The following is a 12334-nucleotide window of genomic DNA, read 5'->3' as shown; positions in this document are numbered from 1 at the left end:
ATCCAGCCATAGCTGTAACAACAACAAAAAGTAAATTTTAACAGGAGTGGAAATGGAGTTTTTGAGGCAAACATTCAGCAAAGTGTCATTAAGACTTATAACCACCGGGTTTTTTTCCTTTAGTAAGTACGTGCTCACTTATACTAAACAGAACAACTTCAAAAGACAAAGAAAACCCAAGCTTTATAGAGCTTCATATATTTATTTATTTATTTTAGTTTAACTGCTGCTACCTACTGAAGTTTTTCCATCTCTGGATTGATGTGTGCTTCTCCATCATTCTGCCTCAATTGCACTTTAATTTCTGTGGTTGCAAATGTCTTAATGTTTTCTGATTTCAGGGAACTAAAAATGGGGGGAAAGATACTTGAATATGTGCCTCAAAAAGGTTTCAGTTTATAGCTATCAGTAACACCAAGAGACAGCTCCATTAAAAAAGTAGTTTTCCACTGCTCTTCAAAAGCCGTTATTTTTTACATCGCTTTTAGGAAGATAGATTAACAAAACATCACATTTCAAGCCACTCTGATCTGTAATTAAATGGAGGAGCCGGGTTGTATTCTCCTATGGCTTTTACAGAAGTTGCAGTGATCCAAAGTCAGGTTGCTGTGTCAGAGTGGCATTTTTATTAATGAGAATACAAAAAGCTTGCATATTCTTAGCCCGGCTTGAATTTAGTTGCTAAGCAACCGGTGTATGGTAATTCATCCGCGAAATTTAAATCTTTGAGAAAGGATCGTGTGTTTTGCTGAATGGTCGCCACGAGGAAAACAACTTGTGGGATCTGCAGCAGCTGCCACTGAAGAGCAGCACTGGCCGGCAGCAGGGATCAGAGCAGGACCTCCCTGCAGGTCTCTTGTCCACAACCTGAGGCAGCTCAGCCTGCTTTAAAACACAACTCTCACACAGTATAAAGCTGGCGCACCCACATACTCAGGGGTGCATCCCCCTCCTCACCCCTACCTCTACTGCCCAGCTTCCACCTGTTTACTGCATGTGAAGGCCTATTTCATCCTGAAACATGCACTTTGCATGATCCACCTGAAACTAGTCACACATTAGTCAAACTGATGAGAGATTGTGTAAGGTTACTCTCTCGACTTCCCCTCCGCCCCCCACTATCCTCGTTTATCTCTCACTCAGAAAATGTCATACACTCTGGCAGCACAGCCATCTAGGGAAAGTGCAGAAGATCATTAGTTCTGCTGATAAAGCGGACCTACTGCTCTAATTGCAACAGCCCTACAAGAAAACCCCAATATTATACATCTGAAATGCTGGAAATAATGACTCAGAGAGTTTAGAAGATACCACATGTGCTAATAAATATAATAATCTAATGAATATGACCTACTCTGATCTAAGAGAATCAAAGTTTCCGATTAAACAGCATATCCCTCCTATGAATTTTCCTTTCCCAGGGTGACCGGCTAGGTTAAAGATTAAAGATTGCAGCACCCTTATTTCCTTATTAAGTCAAGGTCAAGCCCCTGATGCAGAACTAGTAGGCATGACGTCACGCGAGTGACCTTCAGCCGCAGGTTAACGACAGCTCTAAGGGGCTGAAATGGCCAAGTGTCCGCCAAGGCTACACTCAATGCCACTGCACCCCCTCTTTGGGCCAAAGGCTGCAGGCTTCACTTAGGCAAAGTTCCCATTGACTTCAATGAGAGTTTTGCCCCCTGAATGAGGAGTAAGAGTCTTATTTGACCTTTTCTTTCTACCCCCAACGGGACCCACCCGGCCACTCCAAATATAGTCCCTTAGTGTTACTTTGGCATTAAAGAAGATTGGGGAGGGGGTTCTGTAATTCTTCACTGTATGTTAGCTTTTTAGATAGCAAAAAGACTGTCAGCCAAAAAGCTTCCTACTGCTGTGTCATTGATATCAAGGTTCCCCCTTCTACTTACTGATTCAAATATTTCAAACTACAACTGCAAATATCTATATGTATTACCTCTATATCCCATCGGTTCATTTTATCCATCCATCATGCTAAAGAAGACCAATTTCCTTGCGGTATCTATCTTCCTGGGTTTATAAAAATCACTCTATATCCTACATAATTCCAAGCCTGCATCCAGGGCCAATACTTGTTGCATCTCTTTTAGAGTTTGATTAATTACCCTGGAACTTAGGCAAACTAAACTACATGTGGCAAGAAGATCATCTCTACAATTTTGTCCTGAAAGCTGCCAGTTATAGATGTATTTTCTTCTATTTACATTAAAAATTGTAACAAATATATCTGTATCTTAAAAGGTATATCTATATAAATATATAGAAGTGTCAATTTTTCTTTAGCTTGAAGATGTTGATCATTTATTACAAAAATAAACGAATAAATACAACAATATATTGTTGTTTTCAACAGGATAAATATTTTACAAATATATAATTTTAAAAAAACAAATTTAATTGTTAAAATTATTTAAAATATTACACTTATTGATAAAATTATCAATAGTATATACTGCATTTCATATTAGAACCAATTATTCTCTAAACGTTCCATTTAAAACCATTCATACAAAACAAATTATGAGCATTGTAATGTGCAAACACCAGTCACTACATTAAAGCATAAGGAATCTTTAAAGATAATTTCAGAAATGAACCGTTGTATTTTTAAACCAAGGTATAGCTCTTCGTTATGTTCCGAAAATATGTGGACCAACAGCAGTGAGGTGACTATTTTAAATACACCTGAAAATGATTTATAGCATACAGACTAGCCGGGGAAAAGATGGGATGTCAAGGAGAAAACTAGGGCGCAGTAGAAGACTGCAGAATGTGAAAATGTAAACTAAAAATAATCACATCTCGGGATTACCCAGACTGATCAAACACAACTTTGTAAAACATTTGGCTTTCCTTTAGGTAGAAAAATAATAATAAGGAAAAATGATGAAGACTCAGTTACCAAACACAGAACACTGATATTATAAATGAATACAATTACTAAATTCATTAAGAGATCTGGCGATATATAACAGTATTTTCATTATTTACATGTGTAACAATATAACCCTTAACACAAAACCTCTTACTTATTATCTACCTCTTATTATCCCTTAGACTCACAACCCTGAAGTTCCTAAATACATTCAAATGATTCGATTTCTTATTGGGGTGGGTGGGGGGAAAACATGGCCTCACTTTTTGCGCACAGTAAATGCACAGAATTGACAGATTTTGCACGTTCCTACTACCAAATGTTATTCCTCTAGTGTAAAACTCAGCCCTTCTTATGCAGAAATCCGCAAAGGTTGTCTTTTAATAGAAACCAGTGTGAAGCCTAATGTAGCTCTTTGTTGTCATCCAAATCCAGTAACCAAATACCACTAAGAAATTTAAATAGACCTACTCACTCCATGTCTAATAAGCCACCACCCTTCATGTGTGAAAAAAAGGATTCCACCTCACGTGTTAATAGTATCCACCACATAAAAACAAACCCACTGCTTCCAAACTGGAGGTCCTTTCTCTGATTTCCCTTGCATGTAGCAAAATTCATGATTCCTCCTCTCCTTCCTTCCCTCCCTTTCTCCCCCCTCCCCTTATAAAATTACTGGGAAGCTCTTAAATTAAACAAAGAGAATAAATGAGATTGTCTTGTATCCTTTCACTTTCCCTTTTTCTAATATGGCCTTTTCGGATTTCACAAATCAAAACGAGTGTGATATTTACTACGATCTGGTGTTAAAATAATGCATCCCAGTACACGGCTATATGGTTGGATTTGATTTATGAAAGTGACACAAGGCCTGTCAAAAAGGAATAAATGTGTGTTGTTTCTACAGCAGTTTTCTGGGGTTTTAACCCCAGCATCAATATCACATAGCGAGAAAGAAGGGAGGGAGGAAGAAAATGGGAGAACGGGGGAAACCAGAGAGTACTGAAAGCTTACATTAATAAAAAAATAAAATATTTCTCTATAATACGTTTTCAGGGGATTACATAGAGGCATTAAATTTAGATCTGTAGTTTCGACAACATTACCAATTCAAAATGAAGAGTTGAAATATTCATTCACTTGTGTGTATATTGCAATAAATTTAGCAGATAAATATGACAGCCTACCTAGTGCATCTATTGGCATCTTAAACGTTACTTATACACACATTTGTTGTAAAAAAGGAATGGCAACACTATAGTCGAGTGAAGGAAAAACTGTACTACACCACTGCACACCTCGTACAAAAAAGCCTAAAACAAACAAACAAACAACAACAACAACAAAAATGGTAAACTATGAGGACCGTAGGTAGGATTTTGAAAGTATCATCTCTATATTTTTTTTGAAAAAAGTACCTTTCTTTAAATTATAACGATAAATTAAATACAAATATTATACAGACATTAAATGTGTCAAAATAACTTATACTTAAAAAAACCCTAGCCTTCGTTTCTTAGTTTGAAAAGAGAGAAAAGAGACTAAACTTTTAAAAACAAAACTGCTTTCAGTATTAGCCATTAATTATCAGTCCATACACTTACACATCTACTGCACTGAAGTTTAATCTTAAAATAAAACAATTATTTTAAAGAACGTGGCCTTTTATTCTCTAATCTTGCCTTACTATCCCATTACACAGGGATATTTATGAAAAACTCTACGGAAATTTACATTGTATACGGATTTATAAGAAATGAGTACTGTACTAAAATGCTAACAGCATGAATACTGGAACTCTGCATTTCCAGATACCTGAAGGAGATACCAGATACAGAAAGCAGGTCATCCTTAGTTCTACCACTTAAATATTTGCAATATTTCCTTAAGAGAACTTTTTCGACACAGTGTTTATGCATCAGACACAGACTATTTCATTCTAACAAATTTATTTTCTCAATCAGCTCTTACGGAATCACTACTCAAATTAAATTACAATCAAATTATCACATCAAAAGATACCCTTATTACCTAACAACTGTCCATATTTTCATTTCATTTTGATTTGTGCTCGTCTGAAAAAAACACGTAATACAAGATCTGGGGAAAAATAAATTACCGTTTTGCAGCAGTTCATAGGTATTCTGAATAAAATATTAAAAGAAGTCATTTAATGAAAATATAAAGCAAATATTTTTAGATCAACAACGGATCTAACAATTCTATATTGCCGTCTTTTTGAAAAGTCTGTTTATTAAAACCTACCAAAAACACTGCTTGGAAATGGCAGTATTATATAATCACATCCACAGCACCCATTCAATCAAAGTTGGCAACGGATTTAGGAGAGGAGAAGTTCAGATAAGTGCAGCTGCAGATGCTCAAGTACTTCTAAATCCCTTTATCTGAATCAGTCCAGAAATAAAAATAAAAATATTAATAAAAAAAATATTAGCAGTGGATTTTTTTAAGGAATCTTCCATGATGATTGGCAGCCGTCAGGAGCACGACTTTGACAGCCCTAAATTATTTCCCTTTCTCTGGCTGTTTCCCTTAATTCATGAAAAGTCCTTTTATAGAGCTCGAACTTTAGGGACCAACAATCTCTCCTCTTTTTTTCTCACGGTGTCTGTCCCTCCCCCCCTTTTTCAGGGTCAGCTTTCGGTATGCGGGTATTTATTCCTATATATATATATATATATATATATATATATGCTTCCCTATACAGTCTGCTTGTGTTTAGTGCAGTGTGCATATTTCCCTTTTTTTCCCCTAGAGAAAGTGACCCTTTTCAATTTGCAGGATACTCCCCCCACCCCCAGAATTGATATCTTGCACCAAAATGATGTGGTTTGGCCAAGAAAAACAGGGTCCTGGAATGCAGCAGGCACCCTCCGACCAGGCAGATGATTTTGCTTCTGCTTCCCTTTTTTTGATTGCTCCCATAAAAAAAGAAAAGTGTGTGTGAGAGAAAAAAGTTTCCGTGATTCATATAAGAGAGCCCTTTTAGGGGGGCATTTTTTTGGGGGGAGGGCGTAAAGGGAGAGAAGGGGTGGGTGCTGTTCATCGCTGAAATAGGGGATAATTTAGAAATGTTTACCAAAAAAAAAGAAGAAAAAAAGAAAGAAAAAACATCTGCAGTTTTGGTGCATTATGTATCTCCACCCCCTCCCCACCACAATATAAATGCTAGCGCTCGGATCGACCTTTTCAAACGTTTCATATAGCTATCTATATCTATACCTATGTATATATAGATATATATAGTCTATAGATAGATAGATAGATAGATAGATAGTCGAAACAAGTCTGGATTTTTGTATGTGTGGTGTTGTTGTCGGTCCCCCTCCCCCTTTCCCTTTCTCGCCTCTCTTCCTTTCCCTTACTGTTGTGACTCTCACTGCACACTTGTTTGCAGTCCATGGTGTGGGGGCGGCGTGTCGGAGTTCACGTTGCCGACCTGGGAGTAGACATCGTCGGGGGTCTGCTGCTGGATCCCCGGGGGGGTCATCCTTTTCTCTTTTTGCCTCCGATTGCAAAACCAAACCCTGACCACCTCCTTTTCCAGCTGCAGACTGTCCGCTAGGTTCGTAATCTCCTGGGCGGAGGGCTTGGGGCATTTCAGAAAGTGACTCTCCAAGGCCCCCTTGACACTCACCTCGATGGAGGTCCGCTTCTTCCTCTTCCTGCCCTGGGCTGCGATCTTGTCGATGCTAGTGGGGCTGCCCGTGGAGGAGTCGGCTTCCTCCAGCCACTTGTTCAACAAAGGCTTGAGCTTGCACATGTTCTTGAAGCTGAGCTGCAGAGCCTCAAACCTGCAGATGGTGGTCTGGGAGAAGACGTTCCCGTACAGGGTGCCCAGGGCCAAGCCCACATCTGCCTGCGTGAAGCCCAGCTTTATCCGCCGCTGCTTGAACTGCTTGGCGAACTGCTCCAGGTCATCCGAGGTCGGCGTGTCCTCATCCGAGTGGGGGTCATGGCTGTTGACCCCGCCGTGGTGCTGCTGGTGGTGCTGATGCTGGTGGTGGTGGTGATGGTGGTGGCTGGGGTGATCCCCCAGCTCTGGCGTGTCTCCCCTCACCAGTCCCGGGTGCACTAAGCTCTGACTGCCAGGGGGAGGGCTCAGCATCCCGTTCACCGTGAACCCCCCCGGCTGGGAATAGATGAGCGATTGCTGCTGCTGTCCCCCGGCCATGGACGGGAGGTGGGCGGCGGTGGTGGCTCCCCAAGCGCCCGGGTGGCCCTGGTGTGGGGGACCCAGGTGGGGTGGCCTGTGGTGCAGCGCCGTGCCGCCGTGCAGGTCGTCTCGGCCGGAGTTGCCTTTCACATCGGGCTGCTGCTGCTGCTGCTGCTGGGGGCTGCCGCTCATCCCCACCGGGCTGGTGGACCAGGGCGAGCCGGCTTCCACGGCGGCGGCTGCGGCGGCGGCGGCAGCGGCGGCTGCATGAGGCAGGGCTGTCACCCACTGGTGGGCATGGCTCAGCATATGGCCGCCGTTGCTAGCAGCCATTGCTCCCTGCATGAAGTCACTTTGGACCATTTTGACGGAGGGGTCGCCCCGGTAGCCGCCGGAGACCGAGGTGACGGCGACGCTGCCCGGCTGCATGCCCCCTCCTCCCGAGTCCGAGTGCACGATGGAGCCGGCGGACAGGATGCTGTTGCTGGGTAGGTAAGGGTTAGAAGCCGCGGTGGCCATTCCGCTCCCCCACCCCCCTGCCTGCTGGCGTGCCACCAATCCGCACAACTGGGGGCTCTTCGGCTCCCTTTGTCAACACCCTCTCCCGGGAACTCGCGCTGCTCCGCAGGAACCGGGGCTCGCCTCCTCACCAGCCGCTTTGGCTTTTGGCCCCGATCTCCCGTGAGCTCCGTTCACCTGTTAACGCCCGGGCTGCTTCTTTTTGCAGGAAGACCAAAAAAAAAAAAAAAAAAAAAAAAAATCAAAGCTCAAAAACAGGGGAGAGGGGGGGACACAACGACGAGCCCCCTTCTCCTTCTCCCCGTCACTCCCTCAGGAGCACATCTCGCCCTCGCAGCCTGCCCCTGCCGGAGCGAAACTTTTTCTTCCCCTTCCTCCTCGAAGGTTTTGTGCGCGCGGGTGGCTTTTCTCTCGCGCTCCCTCGTTTCGCTCTCTCCCTGCTCGGCTCCTGGCTCTCGCCTCCTCCTCCTCCTCTTCTCTTGCCAAGTTTGGTCGGTGTCCTAGGAAAACTTCCTGGGCTGAGGATGGTGGCGGCGGTGCTGGGGATGCTGCTGCTGCATGTCTCAAAGTTGGGCTCTCGCAGGAGCACTTTGTCCCCTTTGAAACGCAAGTCCCTTTGGAGCCTTCTCGCTGGAGACACGGGCTGGGTGAGACATCTTCCCTCCCCCCTGCCTCCCTTTTGGGCAGTTTAAAAAAAAGAAAAAGAAAAGAAAAAAGGAGGGAGGTTGAAAGACGGTTCTCCTTCCCTTGCAAGGTTGGTGGTTAATTCCAGCAGCGGGCTGCGGGAGGAGGAGCGCCTGGGCAGAGAGGTGTGCGTATGTGTGTGTGCATCTAGGGGCTCCTTGGTACACTAACTCCAGTGGGGGAAGTTGGCTGCTGCCAGGCTTGCAGAGCGTGCCCGGGTGGTGCTGGGAGGAGAGCAGCGCGGCTCGTCCCCACCGGCTCGCTCTCCCTGACAGCTCTCTCTCTCTCTCTCTCTCTCTCCGTCCCTCCCTCACAGCGCGGGGACTGCCGAATGTTTACCCTCCGCCGAGCGCGCGCACCACCACCACCACCACACTTTCCCAAATACAAGGAAGTCGAGCGCGAGGGCCCCCGCTGATTGGAGACCCGCTGCGTGATTGACAGAGCCAGAATGACTGGCTCCGGACGCGAGGCCCCCCCTTCCGGCCGTTCCGATTGGTTGCTTTTTAATTTAGGCAAAGTGGCGTAGAAGCTGGAAATCTGCCCCCCCACTCACCCCCCGCTCCCTTCCCGGCCCCTCCTCTTCTTCTCCCCTCAACGTCTTAACTCTTAACGCCCAGCGGATAAATCTGAGTTCTCCCACCACAGAGCAACTTGGGTATGTGGGGGAGGGGGAGAGAGGGAGAATAAAAACCCCTTGGGCATGGGGGGGGGGCGGGGGGAGAGGGAAGGAATGAAAAGAAAGATGAGGGGAAGAGAGAAAAACACTATCTAATAATGCATTTATTTTACTTGTATGCACATGAGTCTCCTCATGGGCGAATAATTCCCATCATCTGTAAGCAGCCATTGTATATAGGCTACAGTCTACATAAATCAAACAGTCATCACCTACAGAAGGAAGCGTCCTGTTCTGTTTCAAAGTTTTGTATTCCATTTATCTCTCTCTGCATATGTCAGAAAGGCAAAGTACGGGAGCTAATATCTTTTTAAGATTTACTGAGGTTTTTGGCCAGCCTCCACCGTCATGATCCTTTACCAGATCTTAGACTGAAGCTAACATGGCAAGTTATTCTCTTAATTACATGCAATCAGCCACACGCTTCTTTGTTTTAGTTTCTGAGTTCCCCTGTATGTATGGGAACTAGAATGCAGCTCATATGTCTTGGGACACTTATATGGATAGCTGCACCGAACTGTTTAATATCAACAATATTTGAGAGGATGCACAATAAAATGCCTTTACCACATAGAACAGCTCAAGCTGCTGACCACGTGCATTATTATAAAATATGTTAAACCTGAATCCTCATCATAAAAAAATCCAAATTGAATCCTGCTCTAGATCCACCAAACAATCCCGTCCCCATTTCCTACTGATATACGTATATCAGTATATATATATATATATATATATATATATATATATATATATATATATATATATATATATATATATATATGGCTTTTTCCCCATTATATATATTGGGGAATATATTTATTATTCTGCAAACGCTGGTATTTCGCAGGAAACCGATCTGGTTGTATGAAACGTTTTATTATTTCTAGTCCAGCTGAAAGAGTTAAGGGGGGCGGGGGAAGGAGAAGGAGAGAGAGAGAGAGAGAGAGATGCGACCAAGCGGAAACGCTGCACACAGGCAACCTCAGTGAACCAAGAAAAAAGAGAAAGTGGCAACCAAAACAAGGGCAAATTGAACACTCCTCGGGGATTTCCAATGAAATAACACAATTCGGACATTCAAGGAACACATCTTTACTAATGATTGTGTTTGTGTTGTGTAATCCATACAGGCTACCTATCCGTCATGTATAATGCATATACACATATAGTGTGTGTGCGCGCGCCTATGGATAGAAAAATGCATTATGTTTACATTAAAATGTGAAACATAACGCTCCCCTTTTTCAGTTGATAATTTCCCCACAAAATTCAGCTAGTTGAATTCATCTTCCAGCACAGACTACATCCCCAATAGCAAGTATGCAGCATTTGCGTGATTTGAAGATTAACTGTAGACTAGCAGAATTTATTTAGGACCCTGTCCAGGTCCTTGCTTGCATGGTGAAAGATACCATCTTAGGTAGGTTTAGAAAAACCATTAATGTGAAGTATACAGATCTGAAGAGTAATGGTAACTAAACCCTAAACGTAACGATTTTTTTTGTTCCCATGCGTCCTCCAAAGGTTTCATTTTATATGTATAAAAGATCTAACACAGATTTCATTGAATAAATCTGAGATCTCCAGGTGCAGACGTTTGAATAGTCAGTGCCAGAACCCCATGTTTTCCTTTCCAGCCGATTTTGCTTGGATCAGGCTCAAAAACCGAGTGAGTCTCGTGGTTTTGTTTACACTGAATGGGGAGGATAGGAACGGTGCCATGGGGCCGTCTTTCATTAATATACAGTGAGGATTTTGTCTAAATTACTGCTATGAATTTCACAGTACACGCTTTCAAAAGCCGTCTCAGGTGGCCTGATGAAACGTGATAGCGCCTCTGCAAACAGATCTACATTCTTTAAAAAATCCTAAAAATATTGTACACACGCACAACAAAAAATAAGCTTGTGTTGGAGTTTTGTGTTTTATTAAAAAAAAAAAACAAAAAACAAAACAAAAAACAACAGCCAACAACAACTTAGTTCCTCAACTCTCGCCCACCCCCTCCCTTGCAGAGTGTGATTGTTTTGTCTGGAAAAAAAATCCAAAGTATAACAAGGGGAGAACAGTTAGTGCTGATTTTCATTTGCATAAATTTTCATATATTTTGGTGAAAATAATAGACAAGTGGAGAGCTGGGCTTAGTGGAGTCAGTGCAAAGGAAAATCTTAGCATGGATCGTTTCGCTGGAGTTGAGAACATGGTTTTTCCCCTGTCACCTTATTAAAACAAAAAAAATTACAAAATTTTAAAAAAGCCCTCTAAATCCTGGAAGTCTGGTCGGTAAGTATTTTTAATTTTTTTCTCTATTTTTGTTTTATTTAAAGTCCTGTGAATCTATTTTTAAAAGCTTAGGAAAAGACAGGGAACCCATGGCAACTCTCTGGAAGGAAGCAAGCCTAATGAAAAAAAAATCACCAGCGCCCTCCCACCCCCCAAACAAAAAAACGCCTTAGTGAAATATTACATAAAAAGCTCATTCTAAAGCTCAAGGCAGTAAAGCAATTCTTTAGTACTGGAAAGTCTTCTGGTTACTACTTCACTTTTCTGGGCACTGTTAATTATTGTAGCACTCAGGGGGGAAAAAAGCCCTAGAAAATATTATGGATTCTAAAGTGTGAAGGATTATAAATATTTATTGTTTTCAAATGTTTCTTCAGGAGAATCTCTTCCGATGACTGGGGAAAATCAGCTTTGAACAGCAGTAGTGTGCTGAGGGGCAAGGCAAAAAGTAGAGAAGTGGACACCTGCTGAGAGCTGGGGAGTGAAATAAACCAGTCTGGTGCTGGGGGAGGAAGATGAAGAGGAGAAGGAGGAGGAGAGCTATGGTGCACACACAGGGTTAATATTGTAACTAGGGAACAGACGGTTAAGCACAACATCTAGAGCTCTGTAGTGAAAGTCCATCAGAAAGAGTATAATCAATCAAAACTAACCAGGACATCCCTTCATTTTATTCTCAAAGGAGATTGTGGCTTGAGCATTACAAACCAGATTTCACTTTGTTTCTCATTTCTGACAGTTTTCCTTGTCCCTAGATCCACTTTCCCTGAATTCCCATCTAATTGAGAGGTATAGTCTAATGATCTGAAACTCTTTTACAGCGTTTAGGTGAGTGTGATAAATAATGTGATAAATAATGTAAGGTGAAATTAGTAGGCCAGATACTCCTACTGAAAACTTTACCCAGGCTTAAATATCCATTGCATTACTTTCATTTATTTTAATTTTAATTTTATTTTATTTGCACTCTTTTGCTCTTTTGGATACACAACAGCTCGTGATCATTGTAATTCCCTAGAATTAGTTACTTCTTTGGAAACGGTCGATACTCAAATCAATAAAATAACTTGTAAAACTAGGGAGGTATAGGTTT

General features: G+C 42.5%; 1 protein-coding gene across 1 annotated transcript; it reads right to left on the bottom strand.

The window, feature by feature from the left end:
- Window positions 1-6293: 6293 nt before the first annotated feature.
- On the bottom strand, window positions 6294-7592 carry POU3F3 (POU class 3 homeobox 3). The gene has a single exon (XM_065419258.1). The coding sequence runs from the start codon at window positions 7590-7592 to the stop codon at window positions 6294-6296; it is 1299 nt and encodes a 432-aa protein (XP_065275330.1).
- Between the last annotated feature and the right edge of the window lie 4742 nt (window positions 7593-12334).

This window comes from Emys orbicularis, chromosome 1, assembly GCF_028017835.1.
Source record: "Emys orbicularis isolate rEmyOrb1 chromosome 1, rEmyOrb1.hap1, whole genome shotgun sequence".
In the NCBI taxonomy this organism is placed as follows: Eukaryota; Metazoa; Chordata; order Testudines; family Emydidae; genus Emys; species Emys orbicularis.
Note: the sequence above shows the minus strand (reverse complement) of the source record. Positions and strands in the feature narration are given on the sequence as shown.